The 26503-nt window shown below is 44.9% G+C and overlaps 1 protein-coding gene and 1 long non-coding RNA gene across 3 annotated transcripts in view; one reads left to right on the top strand and one right to left on the bottom strand.

The window, feature by feature from the left end:
- On the bottom strand, positions 1–26503 carry LOC108403977 (uncharacterized). The gene is made up of 4 exons (XR_012125935.1): positions 25910–26503; positions 8239–9430; positions 6932–6990; positions 1–2005 (listed from the first exon to the last, which is right to left on the bottom strand). It is a non-coding gene; the product is annotated as an uncharacterized lncRNA (long non-coding RNA).
- CCND2 (cyclin D2) overlaps positions 21895–26503 on the top strand; it is a 31866-nt gene continuing 27257 nt past the window's right edge. The window contains exons 1-2 of one of the 2 annotated variants that reach the window (XM_017671362.3): positions 21895–22041; positions 24893–25127. In XM_017671362.3, the coding sequence (XP_017526851.1) occupies positions 24933–25127 (195 nt within the window). In that variant the 5' untranslated portion in view covers positions 21895–22041; positions 24893–24932. Of the gene's footprint in view, positions 22042–23468; positions 23485–24892; positions 25128–26503 lie in introns of those variants that run through there. The other variant, XM_037009026.2, reaches the window with a different exon arrangement.

Genomic DNA, 26503 nt, shown 5'->3' with positions numbered 1-26503 from the left:
TTTATTTTCAGCTTTTAATTATTTAGTTGGGAGTCGTGTAGAACTTCACGAATTCAGATAAAGGGAAAATCACGTCCACGTTTGTGAAATGTCTTTAGAGTAGAAATTGTTTTAAATGTAATTTTATTTCATAATCAAAGCCAAATTCTAAAAGGGAAGAAAGATAAGTCAGTGGAGGTAAATTCAACACTGGAAATTAATTTGCCTTGCAATGCAATGCTCGTATGTTACAAAAGTTATAAGCTTGAGCTCCGGAATCAGAAAGACCTGGGTGTGAACTCTACCGCTGCATGACCTTGAGTAAACGTTCTAACCCCTCTGTGCCCGGGATTTCTCATCAGCTGTACTGAGAACAAAGGCACCTACTTCACAGGGTTGTTGAGAAGGTTAAGTGAGCTTCTTCTAATGTTTAGAAGAGAATGGGAACTTACAAAGAAGCCGCCATTGTAATGAGATGAGGTTATAATATTTTGTTGCAATCAGAAAAGCCCAGCCAGGAAACTTAGTGGTGGCGGTGGGGGTGGGGGGGTCTCAGCTTAACCACTAATTGGATTCCTTAAAACCTCCAGGCGTCAGTTTCCTCTGGAAATAATACCTTTCTACTCTATATCTGATGTGAATGTCAAAGGTCACAGAAGCTTATGAAGTGTGAGGACGTATATAAATATGATCTATGATGATTATAAAGTATCCCTATTATGCAATTTATTTCCCCTTGTTTAGTAAACACTCTAATGAAAGAACTTTGAATGATTAGCTGATTATTCTACCTGATATCTGAGATCTGATCTCTGGCTTTTTTTTGGATCCTGATTTTAAAAACAGCAGCAGGAAAAGAGAGACAGACAACCGAGGAAATTTGATGGTATTAAGGAAATATTGTTAATTTTTGTTAGTTGTGGGCATTGTATTGTAGATATACATGTGAGATATGAGAGAGTTCTTACACGTTATGCATGGAGTATTTACAGAAGAAATTACAGGAATATTGGATTTACTTTAAAATCTGTGTAGGAGGGGGAACTGGAGACAGGTGTAGATAAAAGAAAATTGGTCATATGTTAATAATTGTAGAGTTAGGACACATGGGAGGTTTTTATATTATATTCTTTATACTTGTAGAATGAGGGGCACATGGGAGTTTTTTAAACTGTAGTCTTTATCTTTATGTTTGAAATTTTTCCACTGTAGAAGGGGCAAAAATCCAAAAGGGAGATCAATGACAGCAGCTGAGGACCAAATAGAGTGTCCTCCCTAGGGATGATCAGATATTTTGGATATAAGGAAAATGCACAGTAGTGGGAGAAAACTGGGAATTAGCTCACCACGGACAAAGCCTTTGATGTGACAAGTCACTTAATTTCTTGAAGCTTTAAAACGAGCAGGAGTGACTCAATGCCCCTTTCAGCTTTAACATGGTATGCTTTATAAGGATTTCAAAATCAAGTAAATTTTGCCAGATTTTCTGTATGGAGTATATAAGTCTCACTTTCAGGGGAATGAAACCATTTAAAATGCACCAGAAATGCTCTCAATTTAAAGAATCACCGAGAGAGAATGTCTAGATAAGCAACCAATCCTTTGGTGAAGTGCGTACCTTCTTCCCCACTTTTTCTGCAGCTTGCAATTTATTAGTAACTCTTAAAGGCCAATTGACCAAAACAGAGTTTGGAGATGTTCTTCCAAATGCCACTGTAATGAGTTGAAGGTCACCTTGAAAAAAATACTTTATGTTTCAAACCTTACAAAAAAAATCTCTCAAAAACTGAGTCTACTTTCACATCTTAGCAAGGACAGAAAAATGATGCAACTTTCTTGGTGATCTTGGTTAGGAGCTTCTTCTGACTTCACACCACCACTGGGCACTAGCTCTTATTGTCCAAGATTGGAGATATAGACCTAGGAGGTAGAGATCAAATCTAGTCCACGCTGCTGCCTTGGAATCTTCTGGAAGTTGCATTTTCATCATCACTCCTTGTATGAGTCAGTTTTATTTTATATTCTCCTACAAGTGGAGGACAGAAGAAGAGTAGTTAATAAAGTGTTTTTGAGTCAATTAATCAAGGTTTTACTGAAATGGGTTGTCTCTCAGCACCCCTCATTGCCAACTGCTTCTTACCTTTCTCTTTGCTAATATAAAAGTGTGTTTACTCATACTTCTGACACCAAATGTGTGGGCTTTTCCACCACACCAACCAATTCTCTAACTCTCTAAACACTAACTTGGTGTCTTACAATTCAATTCATTTATGATACTAAATACCTGGAATTAGCACACACCCTACAGGCAAGACAAAGTGCTCAGGCCCACAGACTGTACCCACGTTAGATGCCAGTTAAAAGTACCATGTTGCCACCTGTAATCCTGGCCAACTGACTGTAAATTCAGGGATTCCCACAACACCTATCTCAGTTTGATAATTTGCTAGAATGACTCACAGAAGTCAGAGGCAGTTTACCTACTATTACCAGTTCCTTATAAAGGATAAAAATAAACAGCCAGATGAAGAGATACATAGGGTAAGGTCTCAAAGGATCCTGAGCACAGGAGTTTTTGTCCCCACGGAGCTGGAGTCACTACCTTTCTAGATACAATTGATTAAACCACTGGCCACTGGTGAACTATGAGTGGTCTTACTAGAACAAGAATGCTCCTATCACCCAGGAAATTTCAAGGGATTTGACAGCTGTGTCAGGAACTAGGGACAAAGACCATTTTTTTTTTTTTTGGTGTGTGTGTGTGTGTGTGTGTGTGTGTGTGTGTGTGTGTGTATTTATTACATCACAGCTATCCTAAAGACTTATAATAAAATTTTCTAGGGTGCTGCCTGCAAATCTCTCACTTCCCCCAAGAAGTACCTGAGTTTGGCTAGCAAGGATTCAACACTATTTTGTCCTCTCAAAAGCATCCTAACTCACTGATCTGTGAAAATGTAGATTATAAATGTCTTTGAACATCAATAAGCCAACATTTATTGAGCAAGTACTGTGTACAGGCACCTGCTAGGAGCTATAGGAGATACACAGGAGATGAAGGTCCCTGACTTCTCTTTGCCGAGGACAAGCCTGGGAGAAATCCCAAAGTTTGATGCCGGGGGTTTCAACACTGTGTTCAAGTCCCTGCTTGAGTCTTAGCTGCTGAGGACTTGGGCCTCTGCTTCGTTCTCTGTAATCAGTGACAATAATAACATTGACTCCTAGGGTCACTGGGAGGATCAAGTGAGATAATCCCTGAGAAGCAGTTAAACAGTGCTCAGCACATGCCAAGAGCTGAGTGTTGTGTGAGCATCTGAGAAATGCAACCATGAGAAGCAGCTAACTCCAGAAGACACCATACCAGAGAGGTGACACCTAACACCGAAGGCCAAATGAACAGCAGAAAGTGCATATTTGCTGTAAGAACGGACTGACTGGGCTGGATTCCAGAATGTCTGGGGCTTCTGTCACCTGAATGACTGGTCTAAGCCTCAGTCCACTGGTGAGCCCCGCCCTGAATGAATGTGAACTGGTCTGAATCTCAGAGTACTTAGGCTTTTTGTCCCCTGAAGAAAACTGAGTTCTACAGCTGTTGGGGGGTGGTTGGTCAGGGAGGGTTTCATGGAGGAGGTGGCAGTGTAGCCAAGGCTTCAAAGATGGATAGGGTTTCAGAGGTTAGTGGGCAGAAATAATGAAGAAGCCAACTTAAAGCCCACCCATCTCCTTTCCCTAGTGGCCCCTCTTTTGGGCGCAGTGTCTACAGCCACCTCTTCCAGGTTGGAACATTGTGCATTGTTAGGGACCCATCTTTACTCCTAAAACACTCCTGCTTTTGCCCAAACAGAAACCTTTTTCTTGCCTGGCTTTTGAGAGAGTTGCTACCTACATCCCCTATTTCACAGAACAGCCCTTCTCAGAGCTGAAGGCTGAGGTCATGCCAGCCCCTCCCTTAGGTTTTCTCTTCTCCCAAGGACCATGTTCTGCTGGTCTCCTAAAAGCCACGACTCACCTTGGTGCACTGCCCAGCATGGGGGTGCCAACCCCAGAGTGGGCTTTGAGGCCTCCCCTGGCAGGGCCCCAGGCCTGCGGCTGCCTGCTGTCTCTCCACCACCCTCCATCTCCAGAGTTACAGGACGTGGCTGTCCCTGGCACCCCTCCCCAGTTCAGAGCCGAGAATACATTCTCAGTACCCTGGCATCCCTCTCTGGGCTGCTGCAGATTTCAAGTGGAAAACAAAACAAAAACTGAGGAGTGTTTTTTATTTTACCACAAAATATAAGCAAATGTAAATCCCAACTCAGCCTCTTAGTGGGGTGAACTTGGGCAAGTTACCTAACCATTCTGTGCCTCAGTTTCCCCATCTATTAAACAGAGATAATCATGGTCCCTATCTCAGTGCTGTTATGAGGACTGAGTGCATGACTATAAAATAAGAATTTGAAGCAGAACCTTATACAGAGTGAGGCACTATTATGTCATGTGCTGCTACTGTGGCTAAGAAAAACAGGGTACTGAATCAGGCAGGCAGCAGGATGTCCCTTCACCTGGCTGAGCTTCAGTCTCTTTGTCTTCGTAAAATGGGGGTAATAATAGTACCTAGTTCATTCTGTCAGAGGGCCGGACGAGATGCTGCTTGCTAATGGTTTTAGGTCAATGATTAAGGGCTGTACTTTGCAGAGGTTAAGTCAGTAAAGGTTTATACTCTGTTAAAAAAAAGAAGAAGAAGAAGAAATAAAGAAGGAAAGAGAGAGGAAAGAGGGAATCAAGGAAGGGAGGGAAGGAGGGAAGGAGGGAAGGAGGGAGGGAGGGAGGGAAAGAAAGAAAGAAAGGGCAGACAGACCCTGGTTAAAAAACTAATGCCAAACCAACTCATCAGAGAAGCAAGAACCCCACAGCCTGGCCTCCCAGATGCCTGCATTTTTCAGCCCCCTCAGAGAGTCACCACACCTGTGTCATCTCAAATGCCCCCCACTGCACCCAGCCTGGGGTCTTGCATAGCACAATCCTTGAAGTAACCCAGTGTTGAGTGAGCAACATGCCTACCTGACCCCAAGGAAACCAGGAGAGGTAAAAGAATCCCTTTTAGAATTCTTCTCTACTTGCTCAACAGAGTTCCCCCATCTGGGAGGGTGGCTGCTGTGGGTGGCACAGATCATGTGGATCAGCACATGGCACTGAGCACAGTGGTCAGGAGCCCAGACTTTGGCTTTTCAAAGACTGGTTCAAATCTTGACTCTGCTAGTCAGTGGCTGCAGGATTTGGGTAATTTTTTTCCTCCTTCCTAGCCTCACTTTCCTCCTTCGTAACATGGGAATTGTGATAATTATTTTACAGTGGAATTGTGAAAATTAAATGAATTATCTGTAAGATGCCTAGCACTGTGTCTGGTAAATGCTTAATTAATTGGGGCCATTATTATCAACCCTGGATTCCTCAAAGCCCTGAAGGCAGCATTGCACTCCATTCAGGAAGTAGTTTAGGGAAAATCTATCTATGCCTTCTTAATTTTTCTGGTTGGGGTCAGGAGAAGGGTGTAGCCATGGCCTGAGCCCCTGGAGCCCTCCGACCAGTGGCCCAGCACCACCGACACACGTCCCCCTGCATCAGGGTCACCATGCTCCTCTGGCTGTAACTGTCAATCCGTCACCATCAACACCCCTCCTTCTGCAGAGATGTGAGCACACTGGCATTGTTTTCTCCAGCCAGTGGCTCCTCGCTGGCCTGTGATTGGTACCCCAGGCATCCCAGCTATGTCAGCGTGACTCGAGTTGTGTGTGTCTGACATCCACATGGCCCCGTAGAAGGCCGGCTCCAGCCAAAGGTTATTTGGAATGCTGCGGAACATTTCAGGGCTGTCAAGTTATCTTTTTGGGGTTAGGCCATTAAAGTCGCATCTGATGCTTTATGGAACAAATGAGATAAACTGCATGTCGAAGTTCATGGGGGCATAGAGAGGATTTTTATGGATGTATACACAGTGGCAGCTAAAAGAGGTAGTTTGTTTTTTCTAAAACTTGGGAGTTTTCCTTCCATGTGGCTCCTCCACTTCATTTCAAAGCAGAAACAACCCCCAAAAGCGAAGCATACAGTTGGCTGTGGTAGCAGATTCTGGAAGACCTGGGGCTGCTCGGTCAGCTGTCAAGAACATGGACCCATCTGTTTGGCTCAAAGCACCCCAGATTGCTGTCTGCTGATCCTTAAATTCTCCACCCAACCTTCATCACATACCCTGGAGAAAAAATTCTCTTTCAGGCAAATCTAACTCCCTCTTGGGTGCCTCTTAGCCCGCATGCTGAGGTCTCTCCATTCCCGTGCTTCCCCGAGGTGGCTGATGGTTCCTGCCATGCCAGCCCATCCTTAGCCCCCGCTGCAGAGCACGCACTTGCCTGTCTCCTTTGTCCAGAGCATCTTTCCTTTCCATCTCTGCTGCTAGGCGTCCAACCAAGTGGTCTAACTAAAAGTCCAGACAAATAACAGGCACACTGCCAGGTGAAGATGGGAAAATAAGCAGACCAAGATCAGAGGCTTCCCTTTCTCAAGCGGGAACTCAGTTGCCGCCGCCTCCATGCTGCCCTCTCAGTCATCTACTCAGTTGAGCTCCTCAGTCTCTCCCTTCCTGCATTCCCATAACATTGGCGTGACCCCTATTCCCCTCTCTCCTATATTAAAGTGAGAGTTATGTGTGCGTGATCCCTTTTACACTGTAAGGCTATTGAAGATAGGGGCCTCAAGATGTTCATTTCCTTTCTTGGACCTCTTAATTTACAGAAACAAGACTCCAACATTTTTCTCCTTCCACCCCCGAATGACCAAAGAATCAAAGTACAGTGACATCTGATGGAACATTACTTATAAAAGCAGAAAGTTGGTGAGGGTGGGCTCCCAAATGCCTCTTAATTATAGGAAGTATTAAATTATGATACATTCTTACTATTCAGAAGCATTCTGCACTTACTATGAATGAAATAGATCTGTATGTACTGGTGGAGAAAGACTCCAAGAGATTACTGTCAACTGAAAAAAAGAAAAGTCAGGTTACAAAACAGTACATTTGGCATGATCCTATTTTAAACTCTTACTCAAAAAAGAAAACCAAAAAGTAAAGATCTTTCCTATGTGATTAGGAAGGTGGTAGGTTACCTGAAAATGTTGGGAAAGTGAAAATCATTAAAAAAGTAATATAATATTTTAAACGTTTTTTTGAAGTGAATACATGTTTATTTACCAATCTCCTGACGTCTGTCTAAAGCTTATTTTTCTCACATGGGTCTGATGATAGAGCTCCACATCACCTTTCTTCTTTAAACCACACCCACAAGGTTTAAATCTATGATTTTTAGTTTCATTTTCTGTAAAGTGGAATGAGAACTAGCAGGTATGGATACAGTGATTTTAGTGCAGGCTCCTAAATCACAGTATGTACAAGCTGGGTGAACTTGTCCACTTAGTAAACTCCCCAAATATCAGCTTGTCATTCTGTAACACAGGGCATACATAAGAGTCGTCATAAGTAACTGAGAGGAGAAAAGATGATTGTGTGTGTACAATGCCTAGAACTCAGTAAGGCTTAGCTACTCTATGAAGTGTTTGGCTTTCCTATTATTATGACACAGTCAGAAGATGAAGAAGCACCAGAGGACCAATCTACCTGGGACTCTGGCCACCTTCTCTTTCTGCCTCAAATCTGCTCAAAGTCCACAGATGGGAGACATGAGTATCCTGGCATAAAGTGTAGGAGAATGAGAACCTTCTAGGTGATGGAATGGTACTAGGCGGCATGGCAACATACAGCTTAGTAAGTTAGTGTCTGTTCTAAAGGACATTACAATCTCATGACAATATATATGTGCGCTGTATTCAGTATCCAACATGTATAGACATAGATATTGGACACACATAATACACATGGGAAAGTAATAATAATATAGAGTATCAGGATATTTTCAGTTGTAAATGATTTTTAAAAACTAAGGAAACTCAAATACTACATTTTTTAATTGGCTCAGGCAATGGGTCAGGGGGACTTCAGGGGACACTTGATCAAGCCTCTGGTTCTAGCTCTCTTCGATTTTCTCAGCTCTGCCTTACTACATGTTGCAGGGTGTCAGCTTTGTTCTCAGGCTTACTTTCTGTTTGTATTAAAAAAAATTTTTTTAATTGTTCCAGCAAATTCCAGGCCTCAAATCTGAGACCACATCACCAAACCGCAGTGCTGAAAGTCATTCTGGACTCATCAAATTCATGTACACATTTCTTACTCACTCATTCTGGCAAGACTGTTGCTTAGCTTGGACCAGTCAGAACTCAGCCCAAGATCTGGTAATAGAATCAGTTCACTGAGTCCTTCTTTCGTGTATCAGACATTGTGCTACTTCTGCACAGCAACTCTAGGAGGTAAGTGGTTCCAGTATCTCTAGTTTGTAGTTGAGGAAATGGAGGCCCAGAGAGGTTAAGGAATTTTCCCAAGGTTGCATAGACTTGTAGTAGAGCCAGAATTCATACTTTGGCCCTCTGACTCCAGACCCCACATTTATAACCACTTAAACTATAGGGTCTCCTAAGATCTAAGTCCCCAAGTGGGGCCTGATGTGTAGTGCAGACAATATCTAGTGGGGAAATTGTGAGGGAAGAAAATGTGGCCAGGCTAAGGTGATGATGGAAAAGGCAGGCTTCAGCTCGATCTTAAGTCAGGGTGGGAAAAATAGACCCAAGTGAAATTTCAGAGACAGGAATCATATTATAGCAGAAATAACAAAGGCAATGGAGTCAGACAGTTGCCGGTTCTGCTACTTATATATAATCTGGGTGACCTTTTCCAAATTATTTGACTTCTCTGAGCCCACAGGTAGAAAAAGAAGGCATCAGAGTGAATCAAAGATCCACAGGGAGAGTCTAAGGAGAGAGGAAGTCATACAATCATGGAAACCCTAACAGGGGCTAGTAAGAGTCAAGCCCATTCCTATGGAAAAGTGGGAAGCCCTTTGGGAGAGTAAAGAGGAGGACGACACAGCCCAGGACTCACTACAGTGGAGTTGACATAGAGCTTTATTCTACAGCAACCTTACCACTGCCAGCTAGGAAACAGGAAAGAGGAGAATAAAGAAGCCTCAGGAACTGTAAGAATGTTCTAAGAAAGATAGCTCCTTACGGTCACCCACTCCTGGAACTGGGTGGGACACTGGACGACATGTAGCACACTCTCTTATTTTAGACAAGCAGACACTTATATATAGGGGCTTGTATGTAAAGTGCCTAACACAATGCCTGGTAAACAGTAGGTGCTCAATAGATAGTAATTATTATTTTTTGAAGTAACATATCCAAAGTCTCAGAAGTTGGTTAGTGATTTAAAAAGAAAAGGATAAGAATCCATGTCTTTTCATGCCCAGTGTAGTTCCTTCCTTTAGTTTTTTTTCTTCTATGACAGGTTTGAGATGAAAGATGCCAGACAGCACTAAAAGAAGGGAGAGGAAAGAAGAGTTATTTAGTCTCTGTCTTACCCAAAGCCAGCAACCAGAGTACCCAAAGTGGAGAACATTATCATAGAAGGAAAATGTTTCAATAAGGACTAGACAAGGAGTTTGGAAACCACGTCTGCCATTAACTAGCTCAATGATCTAACCAGGGTGAGCTCCGGTTTACTCATCTATAAAGTTAGACATTTGGAAAAAATAATGTTTCCTTCTAACTTTGAAATTCTATAAAAGTAAGTTCTGCTCTTAACACTGTAGTAGCTTTCTTTATAAGAGAATATAACTGAATTCTAGGGAAAAATTTACAGGGCAAAGGTCACATTAAAATGGAAAGTGAGAAAGGACATGAGAGTTGGCTTCAAATCTACGAAAAACTCTCTTGTCACACAGGGCAGGGTAGAAATAAGACCAAGGAGCACAAGCAGCAGAGGCGGGTTTCTGCTCAGTGCAAAGCAGATATTTTTCCATTTGTTTTGGGGGCTCTTATTAAGTGTATATTTTTATAATTGTTAGGTGTTCCACATGAATTGACCCTTTTAATATTATAAATTGTTCCTTTTTGCCTCTATTAACCATTTTTGTCTTAAAGTTTATTTTGTGTGTTATTAGTATAGTTACTTCAGCTTTCTTTTGGTTAAGTGTTTGCATGATATATATTTTTCCATTTTTTAACCTTAAACTTATTTGTGTCTCAGAATCTAAAGTTTGTTTCTTGTAGAGCACATATGGTTGGGTCATGTTTTCTTTACTATTCTGTCAATCACTTCCTTTTAAGTGTTCAGTCCATTTATTTAATGTAATTACTGTTAAGTAGGATTTACATCTACCTGTTTGGCATTTGTTTTTTATATGTATTATATCTTTCTGTTCTCATTTCCACTAATATCTTCTTTTGTGTTAACAGTATTATCTAGTGTGCTATTTAAATTCTCATTTTATTTCCTTTTTTAAAAGAACATAATTTTCTTGGTGTCATGGGGATTGCAGTTAACATCAGGTTAAAATGTAAAATATCTATCTCAAGTTGGATTCATATCAACTTAATTTCAATAGTATACAAAATTTTACTCCAATATAGCACTGTTCCATCACTCCTTTGTGCTATTGTCATACAAATTACATCTTTATGCATCATAAGCCTATCAACACAGTTTTATAGTTATTGCTTTTATAGTTTTATAGTTGGATTTTACATTAGATAGAAGAAAATTGTTACCAGAAAGAAAAAACCAACCCTACATCTATGTTGTCTCTTATATTTGCCTAAGTAGTTACATTTACCTGTGCTTTTTATTTATTGGTGTGGATTTGAGTTACTGTCTAGTGTTCTTTGATTTAAACAGGAACTCCCTTTTGTAGAAAGGTCTGCTAGCAACATATTCTTTCAGTTTTGTTTATCTGCACATGTCTTAATTACTTCTTCATTTATGAAGGTTACTTTTGCCACATACAGAAATCTTGGTTGAGTCTTTTCTTTTTTGCACTTGGAACATGTTTTCCCACTGCCTTCTGGCCTCCATGGTTTCTGATGAGAAATCAGCTGTCAGACGTACTGACAACCCCCTGTAAGTGATGAGCTGCTTTTTGTCTTGCTGTTTTCAAGATTCTCTTTTTGTCTTTTGAAAGTTTGACTATGGTGTGTGTAAGTGTGACTATTCTTGAGTTTATTCTACTTAGCTTCTTGGGTGTGTAGATTAATGTTTTAAAAATAAGTTTGGGAAATTTTCAGCTATAATTTATTTAAATATTCTTTGTGCCCTTTTCTTTCCTCTCCTCTGAGACTCCCACTATGTATGCTAGTATGCTTAATGGTATCCCACAGGTCTCTGAGACTGTTTATTTTTCTTCATTCTTTTTTCTTTCTTTCTTACACTGGATAATCTCAATTGATTGATCTTCAAGTTAGCTTTTCTTTCTTCCACTACTTCAACTCTGCTGTTGAGGTCCCCTAGTGAATTTTTCATTTTAGTTATTGTACTATTCAACTCCAGAATTTATAATTGGTTATTCTTAATTTATCTCTTTACTGATATTCTCTATTTCCTGTATTTAATTCCTTAGAGAATTACATTTTCCTTTAGTGCTTTGAACATATTTTATTTTACATAACCGATTGAAAGTCTTTGTCTAGTAGGTGCAATAACTGGGCTGCTTCAAGGATGGTTTCTATAGATTTTTTTTTCTCACTACTAAAGGCCATAATTTCCTATTTCTCTGTGTCTCATAATTTTTTATTGAAAACCAGACATTTCAAATAATATAAAGCAGCAACTCTGAAAATCATATCCCACACACAAATAAAAATTTGTTATTGTCGTTGCTGTTTGTCTACTTAGTGACTTTCCAGGACTAATTCTATAAAGTCTATATTCTTGGTCATGTGCAACCACTCAAGTCTCCATTTAGTTTGCTTCATGGTCAGTTAATGATCAGACGGTTTCCTTAAATGCCTTAAACCAATAATCTCCTAGTCTTTGCCAAGGGACTGTATATATGTATGTGGGCATACCTTCAGCAACCCGGCAGACAGTTTAAAACTTTGCTTAACTGTCACTTTGTTGGCACAGAGGCTCAAGATCAGCTGTGGCAAGTTATTAGGGCTTTCACAGGTATTTCCTGGGCACATGCAAAACCATGCACATGCATGTAGCTTTCCAGATTCCCATGAATATGTCAGAGCTTTTCAAATCCCCCATGGGTAGCAAATTCCCCAGTGTTTCTTTTAAATCTTTATAGCCAGCCTCTTATTAGCCCTAGTGGGTAAGTGGGTATTGCCACTTCAGGAAGTTAAATGTTAAACAATTGCCACTGATTGTTTTGGACAAACTGCTGGAGGTAGGGTTGTTCACAAAGAGCAAGTTCTGGGTCAAGTCAAATAATGACAAACCCTGACAATGGAGTTTTCCAGAGAACTGTAAGATATTCAAGTAATGACACTTTTCTGTCTTTAAAAAGGCAGTGATATTTGGAAAAATAACAGGACAAAAGGAAAACCTACCTTGGGAGGCAGAAGTCACAGGCAGTGGTGGTCTGGTAAAAAGCAAGGCACCCAGTCCCAAAGTCCAAAGTAAGGACAATCATTAATACAGAAATGAGCAAGACATATCTAAGGCCATTTAGAGAACAGAATGCATTTGTAAAACACAATAGAACATTGACAGGAGAAATAAGAAGAATGGGGAAATTGTAATAATGTAGTTTAAATGAAAAGAATCTGCAAAAACTTAACTTCTTTAGTTTTGTAAGTGAGGGGTGCTGCTTTAGTCCCAGCACTGCCACCGACAGGCCATGTGACTGTGGGAGTAAGTGAGCTGCTGTCCCTTAGCTGCTTTTTCCTAAGGAAAAATGGGGTGTTTCCCAAACTTTAATTATCTGTATACAGACTCCCTGATTTCTAAAAGCCTTATCTATATTTCACTTCTACAACTAACTCAATTTTTTAAAAATCGATTCCTTTTTAAAACATACATACCATTGTAATAGTTGTGAAATTATGAGTTTGATGTTATATTTTCCTCTGATACTTATTAAAAATAAACCTCAGACCATTAAAATACAAGTTGTTCCTCCATGGGCTAACTATTTTGCCCTAGAAAATATTTGATGTGTAAGGTCCTTTCTACTTCCGTGATTTTGTGAATGGATTTTTTTTTCCCTTTCCCTTCTACCCAGTTTGGAAGATTATGTATTATTAGTATGTCTCTGTGAGGATGAGGTAATTTGGAGTTAGAATGGCCCTGTTTGAGATTAAACCATGTTGGCAGCAGCCACTGGGTAACTGACCCATGGTGGTGGTAAACAGTGGGTAGAGACACTCCAGAGCCGAGATCTGGCACAGAAATATCCATATGGTCATAGAGTATATGAAATACATTAATAATTCCATGTATTCCCAGAGCTGGACTGACTCTGAGAGAACACAAGAAAAGAGAGTGCGACAGTAATAGTAATCCCCACTTAGCTTTATCCCAGTGCTTACTGTATGACAGGGCACTGTGCTACACACAATACAAACATTTGCTCCTGAAAACCATTCTGCTGGGTAGATATTATCATTCCCATCTTCCAGATGAGGAAACCTAGGCACAGAGCAAATAAATGACTCATCAATCCCCCTGCAACATCCTTAATGAGTTACTATAGGTCTTTTATTTGATCACTGAAGGTAACCCTTGCTATGTTGGGATGACTGCAGAGGAACCTCATTATATGAGCAGGAATTTGCCTCCAAATGTGTTATCAGAGACACACACCAGTTTTGTTCCCAAGGGCCTCAGAACATAGATAAGATCATCCATTGTTTAAGTCACTCAATTTATAGATGAGAAAATGGAGTGCAGTTTGGGGTTTCATTAATAAATTCTGCCTCCAGAAGATGGGATAACCATTTTCTCTTTCTGGTCTAGGTGAGTATGTTCTCAGTGGTACTTAGGAATACCTCAATGGTACCAGGAAAGTGGAGTGAAGGGAGGCAAATGGCAGTTTGTGGCCCTAGTGTGTTTTGTTGTGACCAGATTGTCTGCAAATTTCTGAATTTACTCTAAATTGCCCTTTCTCATTAGCCACCTGTTAAGAAAGATACCACACTTTAAGGCTACCAGTGAAGTAGTCAGGATCCAGAAGAGGGTAGCCTGCAGGCAAGGAGCTGACATCCAACCGAACAGCTTGTAGAGAAAGGGTAGTCAAGCTGGGGCGAGAATGGTGAATGGATGGCATCCTCAAATATCTGACCAACTGTCAGCATAAATGAGGGAGATGGCTAGTTCTGCCTTGATTCAGTGGCGAGAGACAGCATATGTGGGCAGAAATTGAGAGGAAGCAAGAAGTTCTGGGCTCCTAATTAACTATGTGACTTTCAATAAGTAATTTAACCTATCTGTTCTTCAGAATTCTAAAGGTACATAGTTCTTTGGGAAGATCCTATAAGGCAGAGGACCTAGCTCAAGGTCTACCAGTAGTAAGAAGACACTCACCAATGCTGCTAAGTTTAGATGCTGAGGAAGCATCTTGTTCAACCTAAGAATGCGAAGTATAACTGAGAACAGACAATGGAGATACCTTACAGGACATGAGGTCCTCATCTGTTTGAGCAAAGGCATCATTTTTATCTATCAGAGATGCTCTAAAAGGGTCTCCCTATGACAGATGGGGTACAGACTGGGACACCCATGAAGTTTCCTTACAACCCTAAAATGTTGTAATTGCATATGAGTCTTGCCCCAAAGTTATACAGCTTATGGCACAGTGGGGACTAGAACCCACCTCCCCAAAAACCAAGTCTAGTGCTCTCTTCATGACACCATATACCATACATTTCAAAAAGGGATGTAGAACACTGTTCAGGAACTATCCCAAATGTAATTATTTATTAATTACAGCAAGTTTCTCTTTCTCAGTAGCCACTTTAAAAAGGAAAATATGTCTACAAGCACATAATTTGTAATGCAAATAGTTTACATCTTAAGTGGGTTTTATTTGCATACAAAGTACCCCAGTGAATAGTTTCTCACATGTTCAAAGAAATGAAACGTGAGGAAAAAAAGTGGGACATAGTAGAAAGCTTTACTTGTTTATTCCTAGTTGTTAGGGCATGCCAGAGAGAGCACGAATGGATGTGTTGTCTAAAGATGGCATCTCTTGAGAAATTTGCTTTACTCTCTTTTCTCCAAAGGAGCCCCTTAACGTTCCATGCGTTCTGTGCAGCTCCGAATAAGCTCGTTTAATGAGGCCCACAGGCACTAAGATGCCACTTAGTTACCTAAAGAAGGATCTGCAAGTTAGGGTTCATTCAAAATCATATGTCTATATGTGCTCCAATAGGAGCTGTATTTGAATTGTAGAAATAAGCATTAGGTTAGTTTAATCTATGTACTGGGATTTCCTGAAGCACCCTGGAACAGTGATATATTCCATATATTTTTACATTCCGTATGTTTTTGAAGATTGCCATTCTGTTCTAGGATAAGCAAAATAGCATTCTCCATCAACTGGTAACATGCATCAAAGTACCCACCCATACAAGGAACTGGGTTTGAAAGGTTCCAATCTGTGATAGATTAATATCTCCCAGATAGCTAGGGAATGAGAATATACCTAAATCCACAACTTAAGAATTATAATGCAAAACACAAAATATATAAAACATGCTGTCATATAAGATTCCTATTTTCATGATGATGATGATAAAGCCATGGAGAATTTAGAAATGCAGAGCTAAAAGGGGAACTTCAGAATCATTTACTACAGCTAGCTAATTTTGTCGATGGATAACTTCAGAAATGGAAACATTAAAGTTATCCACAGGGCATTGTGCTGGTTGGTGGCACAGTATGAAGAAGATGTAAGTATTCTAACTTCTAGCCTAATGCTGTTTCACCAACATGATATCTGTGACAGGACAATATGTTCTGTATTGATTTTAGGAGACAACCAGGCTAATAATCAGAGGTCTATATTCTGCTGCCAACGTCTGGGAGACTCAGGACAAGTAAATGAGCTACTCTGACCTCAACTTCCCTAACCAAAGGAGTGAAACACTAATCAATACCCTGTCGGATTCAGGGAAGGTTCATTCAGACGAGAAACAGATGCTCTGGGAAATTCAGCTATTCAAAGAAAGGAATGCTTGTGCAGTGGTGGACCAAGAAAACAGCTCTATCTTTGGCTACTTTAATAGAACTAAGCAAACCCCAAACATGTGAGCCAGACATCCAACCAACCAGTTCCAATAAATTAGAAACAAATTAAGAGGCTAATTTAAGGACATAGTAAAAAACAGTATGTGATCCAAATAATAATCACTTGCCTAGACTGAGTTTTAAACAAAAGACAAATTTCCACGTCCCTGACTTAAGGTAAGTTGTGTAAGATGGGTATAGCATGTCATCTCATTGTCTGCTTTTTGCTCTGTGGCTTTGTTTTTTTTTTAAGATATCATGTATGTGATATTAATTTTTTCCCATGCTCAATCACTAGACAATGTGTTTCTCAGGGGAAGGGACTGTATTGTTCAAGTCTTTTTCCTTCTTGCTGCCTTCTGAAGCATTAATTCCATCTTAACTATATGCCCACCACATCCCCAGTGCCTCGCACACTGTTTGGCACATGGTAAGGACTCAGTTTGTATTTTTAAAAATGAATGAATAAATCACAAAAGCCACAGGCATTCATTCTCTCAAGCACAGAGATCTCAGCATATTTGACTCCTCCATTTAAACCATTTACATTCTACCTTAAAATATGAACCATGTTGCCAAATGCTCTGATGTATCTGTGTGCAGACCTGTGATGTTATCAGTTTAAGATATATATAATTGCTCGACATGATAACCTCAGTGAATACTGTATAGAATTTCAATTGCAGACTTCCAGACACAGAAGGCATATTCTGTAACTCGCCAACATGTCATGAGGTTCTACAGTCCATTCCCGCCTCCAAGCAAGACTGCATCTAGTCTGTAAAGAATAAGGCTTTCCTAAATTTGAAAGATTTTTGCTCAGTGAAACATACAGTCAGCCTAGGTAAAATTTTGTGTCCAAATGGAAGGTCAGACTTTGATTTCTTGAGGTACGTATGGTTTTCATCCTAACTGTAGCAAATTTCACTAGAGTTCCATTACCGATTTACTTAAATCATTTGCTAGATAACACAAAATTGCTGGCAATTACACTACAAAGAGTAATTATATGAACTTTTCTCACAAAAAGGCAAGTAAATTTGAGCCTTACTCAATATTCTGTTAAGGAAATTTTAGATTAGATATACCATTTTATTTAAAAAGAGGAACATTAGAATATACATTCAGAAGTAGGGGGGTAGAAAAACTTGCTAGCCGCCAGTTTATTGAAATCACACAATAGAGATCTTCTGTGATCTCAGGAAGACCCACATACCCAATGGCCTGCACTGATCAAATCCATGTTCTAGACTCCTCTCCCTCAAAATATATTTTAAAAATAATGTTTCACGATCCTGAAATAATTGGTGGCCATGGGATGCCAGATGTAAGACATTTCATCTGAAACCTTACATAAAACTAACCCAAACTATTTGCTTCAGGACATCTTCCTTAACACCAAAGAGTCTTGGTCCTGAGCTTGCATTTGTTGGTCAGACCAACTGGCTGCTCCCCAAAACGGAAACATATGTGGACATGATGAAGGAAAGGATTTGGAAGTTAGGCAAGGGAATTTTCTTGTTTCTTTTTAGTCTGGTGTGTTTTTATTTCCTCTAAGCCATAGGTATACCAAATTTTGATGACTTCTTATTTTCAAAAGTGCAAATTGAATGCTTTTGGCGTTATTCCCAGGACAAAAACCTAATTTCAGTATTCATAATTTTTTAAAAATCTGATGACAATTTTTAAAGAAAGATGAAATGAAGGCTCACACAAACTCAACGAAAGAAGGAAGAGACAGAGGAATTATCATTATCACCGTTATCTCATCATTCCTACATAGGGCTTTGAACAACTTACCTCTACACATCACAAAGAAATAATTTTTTGGATCGTAGCTGATGGGACCACAATGAAAGTGTGATTTGAGATAGCTAGCAGCAGAAATAAATTAGGCTTTTCTGCTCTAATTTCACATTCCACATGAAGCCCTCTGCTCTGGATTTGTGCTTTTCTGAGTTGTTTACATAATGCATAGGCGCAGACTTTGCTTCAAGTTCATATAAGAGCAGATACCCTTACTTAAGACTGAGCAAAAAGGAAACACATTCCTCCTATGAGTCTAAATCCAACCTAGCTTGGATTGTCTAGCATGCTTATACAGACTGCTTGCTTTCAGGTCAATCCTAAAACAGAAAGGACAGATCTTTCCAGAGGTGCACATTTTGAAGATTTAACTTTTAACAACAACCTGTTTTGCATTTCAAATCTCATTCCTTTTCATGACAACAAAAGACCACCATGAATATAATTTTAGAAAAACTTTCAATCTGCCTCCTGAATTTGTCACCAGGAAAAAAAAAGCCTCAACAAGAAAACGATTTCTCCGGTTTTTATTAATTAGTTTTTAAAAGTGTGGAGAATATGAATTCAGCATGTTGTATAATTATGTTATAAACTATACTAACAGATGCTGACAATCCTTGTGTTTTAAGATTGAAAAATAAAATATGAAATAAGGAATATTTATTATAAATATTTTACATTGCTTCAATTTGGTGGTAACTGATACAGATGAATGAAACCATGAAATCGAAAGAATATTCAAACACACTGGGAGAGTGGGCATTTTAAAGGGGAATGAAAGTTTGAACATGGATAAAATTGAAGTGTATAGAAAACAAATAAAAATGACTATTGCTCAAAAAATTTTTTCAGGTGGGGATAGTCTTGACATTTTACTAATAATTTAGATCTACAAAGTGTTTAATTTGACCTCCCATAACTTAAATGTCTGAAAGTAAGCTGAAGCAAAATTTAAAGGGCATTTTTGTCTTTTTAGTTTTTTAAATACTTCCCTAGGCTCCTTCCTTTTTTCTCAGTATTTTTTTTCTATTTTTCTACCTTTATACTCACAAACCAAGTGTTCATCAAATTAGATACCAAGAAGCTAGCACTCTTAAATACAGTTCTCTCAGATTGAGCTTCAACAGCAAACACTGACATTTTCATTAATTTTAACTTTTTTCTTTTTTTCAGAAGAAACAAAACAAAGTCTCTTGGGTCAGATCAGCAACCATTAAACGAAAAAGAAATAAATAATAAGTAAAAAATAGAAGAAATGTGTTAAAATGAAGGAAGAAATTACTGCTCATAACCAAACTCTGTCGTCTTAAAAAAGAAACACTTCCACACTTCACATCTGATTCAAACAGAAAGCCTCTCCTTTATATTTGAAACAAATAAAATTCTACCTCAAATTCACATTTTCGAAAAAGGTCCTGGTTTTCTGCATCTGAGTCTGGCAACAGTCTTTTAACCTCACTAAGGTAAAAGCCAGTTCACATTTACTATTTTTCTCCCCAACAGTCCCACTTAAGCTTCTTGTAAATTTCAGCATAAACTCAGAATTTCACCGTGGGTTTAGAAAATGACGTATTTCAGATATTCCCACCCCACCCCCAACCATTGAAAGATTAAAAGTATTTTACTCAGATTTAGGGAAAAGGAGGATGCGTGGGCTTACTCTGCAGTGGTAGTGTTCAGTCTTCGAAGTCTAGAAGGTTCTCCACGAGCACGAATACCACCTGGGTATCCAGCGGGTGGGAGGGGAGTCACCCTGAGTTTTTGCCCATCTATTTGTGGAGTTTTTTTGACAAGTATATTTCTAGACGGATTTGCTCCTAATCCATTATAATTCGTCCAAGGGGGCTCCCACACACTCTAGGGAGATAGATCTTACACGTAATGAACACAGCATCGACCACTCCAGCTGGTGTTCAGTGAGTGGGGCGGGGGGCAGGGAGGAACTTGTCGCGCGTGAAACACTCTTCGTGCAAAAGTAAACGCAGACCGCATATCCCGAGGAACAGAGACACATTCACGTCTCCCTTCTCGGAGAGGGTGGGAAGCGAAGAGGCCAGGCGTCGCGACCTGCAATCGCGATATTCATTCCGCTGCCGACAGCGGGCGGAACTGGACCACAACCCCCCAAACCCAGCTTTTCCCGCGGCCTGGAGCGGCTCCCGATTTCAAAGTGAAAAAATGACCTCCTTCGGGGTGGACACCGGCGTGGGGAGGGCCTGGGAGGAGGGCCGGCTCTCTGGCTCCGGGGCAAAGGCGCACAGCCTCTCCGCTCGTGAGCCGGCCCGGGAGCCCCGAGACCCCGGGCCGGCGCCCCCCGCGCGGAGCCGACCCCGCCGCCGCGCCCCGCCCGGCCCCCTCCCCCGCCGCTTCCTCCCGCTCTCCCGGCCCCTTCCCCCACGTGCGGCTGACGTCAAAATTCCGCGAAAAAGCCGCGTGGTGGCTCCCCGAGCGGAGGCGCGCGTCCGCCGCCCAGCGGCCCCCTCCCGGGGGCGCCGGGAGAGGCTGAGGACCCAGCCGGCCGGTTCCTTTCCCTTCCGGGACGCCGCACCCCGCCACCACCGCGGGCCAGAAGCCCCCGCACCCCAAATATTATTGGAAAATTCATTTTTATAAAGCGAATGCATTTCCAGAGCTATTTTCGGCCGCGTGAGGCGTGTCCTGCAGCTGAATCACACAGGAAGAGGGGGAAGTTCGGATCTTTCTCTTCTCTATTTTTTTTCCGAGGGAGGGGAGTAAGATGCTAGGTGGGTGAACAGACGGCAGGCGCGAGCCTACCGCCCCACGCCTGCGGCAGCTGCGCCGCGGGCTCAGCGCCCCGGTTCAAGCTGGAACGCCCCGGCCGGGCGATGAGCGCGCAGGCCCGGCCGACCCTAACGGCCGCGGGAGCCCGAGCGCCCCGGGGCGCGGCGGGGGCGCCGTGACGGGCCTGGGACACAGTCTCACCTGGAGTCGCTGTGCCCCAGCCTCGGGAACCTCCTTCCCCTCGCCCCATCCGTCCACCTTCTCGGGGCACTCCAGTCCCCGACCTGTCCCTCTTTTCCTTTCTCACGTTTTACCCATTTGCTTCCACTCCCTTCTATTACCTCCCCATTCCAACGTCTGCATGTCCTCTAGATCCTTCCCGGGACCCCGGGAGCCAGGAACCAACGCTCGGACACTTGGCCATGTACTTTTAATTAACCGTCGGTTTTTCGGTTTTGATTGCCTGACCATCCATCGCTCACTGCAGAGCGAACAAAGTCCTACTCTTGGGAAAGGGTGGTGGCCCCCATTCCAGAGTCTGAACACCCCCCCCCACCCCACACGCAACCCTGGCCTGCGCGCCCCTGCGCGGAGCCAGCAGAGTTCGAACTCGCGCGCCCCCGCAGCTCTGAGCCGACAGCGGGCTCACCTGGCTGGCGGGCATCCACCAGGTGACCTCGGTAGTCTGTGTGCTTAACGCTGCAGGTTCCTGCAGAAATGTGCCTATAAACACCCAACACCCGGCTGCACCCTACACCTACAGGGTTTTGTACACTGTCCAACCGAAACTCCAAAACGCGAAGAGTAGAGGGTGGGGAGCCGGCAACGGAGGGAATAAAATTCCAATAAAACCTAACTTCGCGAAGTGTATCACTGATCCTACAAGGACAGGATATTTTTCTTAGACTTGAGAGGTGATAATGGGATAAGGAAGAACCAACGTTCCCACTCTCCCCCCCACAGTGAGCAGGTTTGACTTAAAAACCAGCGTACAAGGCGCTTGGGCTTTTTCTCTAAACCTGTCCACTCAAAAGAAACGCGCTCGTTTGTCCAGAAAGCAACGTGCCTTTTCCCGCGTGCTGGGCGCAGTGCTTTTTAACAAGCAAAATTAAGGTTTTAACACATGGTCGGAGTGGCGATCTAAAGGGAAAACTTGGTTTGCAGTCCAAGCCTCCCAGAGACATTCCTGCCAACCTCCGCACCCTCTCACGCCCCACCCCGTGTGTCGGAGACTGAAAAGCGACTGGGGCACGGATTCGATGCTAGGTTCATGTTCGGGAACAGCCCGTAATAGGAAGGGGAAGTGAACGGGGGAACCTGAAGCGGTGAGCCTGCCACGCGGGAAGCGTCCGGACTCTTGGGTCAAGGTGCGTGAAGAGCGCCGCGGTGAGGGGGCAGCCGCCCGCGCCCCTCCCGGTCGCGGCCACCTTTCCCGTGCCCCTCTCCCCGCCAGAATTTCTCTGGAAAGCCAGACGGAGCGAGGGCCGGGCGCGGGAAGGGGCGAGAGGGCCCTCGGTCGCTCCCAAGCCCTGAGGTTTCGCCACCCAGGCAGTACCCCCAGGGTCGGCGAGGCCAGGAGGACGACCACCCGCCTCTTCCCGCCTCCCAGCAGGAGACCCAGGCTCGGGGTGCTGCGCCTGCAGGGAGGAGGCGAAAAGACGGTGCTTGGTTAGCCATCAAGCGATGTCAAGAGGCTGGAAGCCATCGCGGGCTTGTCCTTACCTGGCATTAGAGTTAGATTTATACTTTGAAAATACCGCTGTCACCCCTACAACCCCGGCAGCTTTCTTTGAACCGCTCCGATGCGGCTGAGGTGAAGTCTGAGTAATTCCTTCATGGGGTCTTACAACCTAAGGTAATGTATTTGCCCGGAGTGACTCAAAAGCTTAAGTCGGGAAGTCCAAGTTGACTAAAACCAATAGGTGATTGTTGGGGACCGCCTCTATTCCGAGGAATGCTGTACTCAGCCGGAGTGTCACCGGCGGCGCGGGACTGTTTCATTTTGAGTTGCAACTTAGGTTTTTTCAGTGAGCTTTTTTTCTTCCTGAAAGCTAATGGCTTCCACAGCAATTAGACATTTTCCTCGCCCGCCCCCTTCCCTCCCCTTTCTTTACCTACAGCAGATTGGGTACTAATTCCCGGGCTATTGATAAGGTTGGAGGCGCCCCGGCCGCTCGCCCGCCTTGGCCCGCCCCGGTCCCGCTCTCCCTCCGCCCTCCCTTGGCTCCTTTTGATGTAGCGGGGAACGCGTCCCACAAAAAAAAAAAAAAAAAGTAATCTGCCCGGTAACAATCAGCGCGCAGTAGCAGGAGCCCCAGAGCTATTGGCTATGCAAATAGAGGGAGGGGAGACGGCGCCCCAAACTCTCACTCACCCTTTTAAAGCTGTATCCCCCTCACTCTCCCGCCCGCCCTCTCTGCCCCGCCCTCGCTTAAAGGGGCTGGCCTTGTAGCCCGAGTTAATCGCTGAGCACCTCTGGTTTAGGCGCTCCCTGCCGTCTCGGTTCCACCTCCCCCTGCTTTCAGGGAACCGAGTGAACAGCTCACACAGCCCGCGCCCCCACCCGGCCCGCTGGCTATGCGGGCCCGGGTTCGGGTCCCCTCTCTTGGTGGAGGAGGCGCTCGGCAGACCTCCGTGTGTCCGGAGAGCCCCGCGACCCACGTCACGCTCGCTGCACGTGCCAGTTGGGCCAGCACGCTGGGGGTGCGGGGCGCACCCCCCTCCCTCCCGAAGTGAAGTAACACTGAAAGGCAGAGCGGGGGCGGGGGGTGGCGGGAGGAAGGAGGCGAGGAAACACCACCATATCCCCGGTAAGAGCCCTGCCCCGAGGATGCGTTGGAGCACGTGTCAAAGCCGACCGCGCTGGCAGTGTCCCCACCGCAGTCCCGCTCCCGGAGAGAAAGCCCTGGCGTGAACCCGGAGGGTTCTGCGGGTGCAGAACCGAGAGTGGAAGTTTGGGCCTCCTAGAAACGGAAGGGGTGGTAGTGTCTGCGCGGGGAGAGAGAGGGGGAGCCGAACCTAATCCCTCCTTTGCCCCCTCCCCTCCCCCTCCCGGGCTATTTCCTAGAAAGCTGTATCAGTGTGGCCACGTTCGGCTCAGACACCTTGGGCGGCTTGTCAGCAGATGCAGGGGCGAGGAAGCGGGTTTTTCTGCGTGGCCGCTGGCCGCGGAGGAACCGCCGGCAGCCCTGCCCCCAGGCTGCCACAGCCCTGGGCGCCTCACCCGTCTCCCAGTGGCGCCCGCGGCGCCCCCAGGAACGGGATGGTTTCTGCTCCAGGGTCACATTCTATCACGTCGGAGAAGTCTCCCCCTCCCTCCTAACACCCACCCCTTCCTCTTCTTCCTCTCCACACGCTTCTGAGAGGTGGGTGGGGGTGGGGTGGGGGGGACATTTTTCTGGTCCGTTTAATCGGGCTTTTGAAGCAGCTTCGAAATGATCAGGAACCTAAATTTAAGGGACATACCCTTTATCTCTGCGTGTGCGAGGTTGCTGTTTTCTAAGATCACCCTCCTTATTTTCCGCTTAAGATATCTATTTCTAAATTGTCTAAGCCCACCGCAACTTCAAGTAATCTGCCCGTCATCCGGGATCTTGGGCAGGAGTGTAAGAATCAGTTTTGAAGAAGCCAAAGCTGGAGGGTCGTATTTTGGCATGGGAACACCTCCAGAATATGTGAAATTAGAATAAATAGGAATCGGTGTTTTTTTTTTTATGGGTTCCCCTATCCGGGGCCCCTGGCATACAGGGCTGCATAGAGGCAGAGGGCCTCGGAGAGCTAAGGAGAGGGGTGGGGGGGGCGGGGGACCGCGTTTGAAGTTAGGTCGGGCCAGCTGCTGTTCTCCTTAATAACAAGAGGGAAAAAGGAGGGAGGGAGGGAGAGATTGAAAGGAGGAGGGGAGGGAAGGGGAGGCGGAACCAGAGAGGGGGGTGAGGCTAGAGGGAGGAGAAGTAACTGCCCAGCCAGTTTGCGTCACTGCCTCGGAGAGCACCAGAGAGCGAGCTGGGGAGAGCGAGACAAGTTTGCAGGGGAGGCAGGCAGAGTTAGCAGCCGCCGAAGCTCTTTTCTCTCGCCACCCACCCCTTTCCTCTCTTCTGCCCCAGCTTCTCTCTCTGCCCCTAACTTCCCCCCAAAAGCCCCTGTTTAGCCAAAGGAAGGAGGTAAGGGGAACCCTTTCCCCTCCCCCCTCCCCCCAAAAAACCCCACAAACTTTTCCAGTTCGGAGAAAGTAGGGGAGCGAGTGGGCACCCGGCTGACCATGGAGCTGCTGTGCTGCGAGGTGGACCCGGTCCGTAGGGCCGTGCCGGACGCCAACCTGCTCTACGACGACCGCGTTTTGCAGAATTTGCTCACTATCGAGGAGCGCTACCTTCCCCAGTGCTCCTACTTCAAATGCGTGCAGAAGGACATCCAGCCCTATATGCGCAGGATGGTGGCTACCTGGATGCTGGAGGTAGGTCTCTAGACAGACGTTCTGTCGGTCGCCACCCGGATTCTTGCCGCCCCCCAATACTGGGAGAGGGCAGCCTTCTGCGCCTGCCTCCTCGCTCCTGGGCGCGAGGTTACCCCACGCCCTTTGGCGAGACGCGTGGCTTTATTTCTGTCCCTCGTAGGATGCAAGATTAACTGGGGGAGGGGGAGAAGGAGGGACGAGGACAATCCGGGAGAAGCTAGGCTGTCCTGGGGCGGGGGTGGGGGAGCATCTCACGCGCGTGTGCTTGCATGTGGCTGCCTCTCCTTCCCACCCCCATCCCGACCTGTCTTTCGCGAAGCCGCGGCTGCTTTCCGTGCAGTGAAGAAGGCGGTAGGAGCGTGAAGTCGGGACCAAGAAGGAAAAAAGTAGCCCCCCAGAGGGCCAGAGCCAATTCGTTCTAGCCTCAGGTCCCCCCAAGCGGTGGCGACTCCGCGCTGGCACTTACGGGGGGAGGAGGGGGGGAGGAGGGGGGAGGAGAGAAACGGGGAATTCAGGAGCCCCGGAAGTCACAGCGAAGAAACGTGTGTTTTAGGGGAACCCGTAAGAACCACTTATTTAGCCTTGCTCCACATCTTTGCCGAGCAAGCCGTGTGCCCACGTATGCACAGCTCTGGACCTGCCGCGGTTTCGCCATGTTGCTTTCCAAACTCCGGTTGGAAAGGCTGGAGAACTCGCCCTCTCCCCCTCGCACCCCATTTTTCCGGCCACCCCCCTGTAATAGTGCCCTCTCCCTCAGCCCCCACCTCACCGAGGTTACTTACAGTTCGGCTTTCCAGTTTCCTCGGTGCGGAGATTTGGGTGGGGTAGGAAGGGGGGAGAGGTGTGTGTGTGGGGATATCGGGGCACCCCTGGAGGAGAGAGGCCAGAGCCCCCCCCGGTCCTCGTCTCTCCCCGCTTGGCACCGCGTCCCCCGGTTTCTGCCCTTCTGGGCCGCAGTCGGACACTCTCGCCGCGGCGCTCACCCCTCCAAGTTTCCCCTCGGGATCCAAAGCCCCAGAGGTCGAGATACAGACCTTTCCGGCACCCGAAACCTCCGTTTCGGGAAGCTTGGGTCCTCTTTAGGGTTTTCACGCCAAAAGGGCTTTTCTAGGATATTTCCTCGATTTTTAATTATTTTTTGAAATCGCCTCCCCGGCTCTGACTCCAGCCGCCGAGGCTGCGGCGCTCTCCCTCCCCCTCCCTCCGCCTCCCTCCCCACCTCTCCCCACCCACCCCCCTAATACCGGCGCCTGGGCCGCGGGGATCCCCCCGGACATTTTTTCCAATTGTCGGGAATGATAGAGCAGGGTCTGGGGGTCCGGTTGGGACCAAGAAGGAGCCCCCCGGAGCCCCCAGAATATTTTTATTGATTTTTT

The sequence above is a fragment of the Manis javanica genome, chromosome 15, assembly GCF_040802235.1.
Source record: "Manis javanica isolate MJ-LG chromosome 15, MJ_LKY, whole genome shotgun sequence".
Classification (NCBI taxonomy): domain Eukaryota; kingdom Metazoa; phylum Chordata; class Mammalia; order Pholidota; family Manidae; genus Manis; species Manis javanica.
This window is presented reverse-complemented; position numbering and strand designations above follow the sequence as displayed.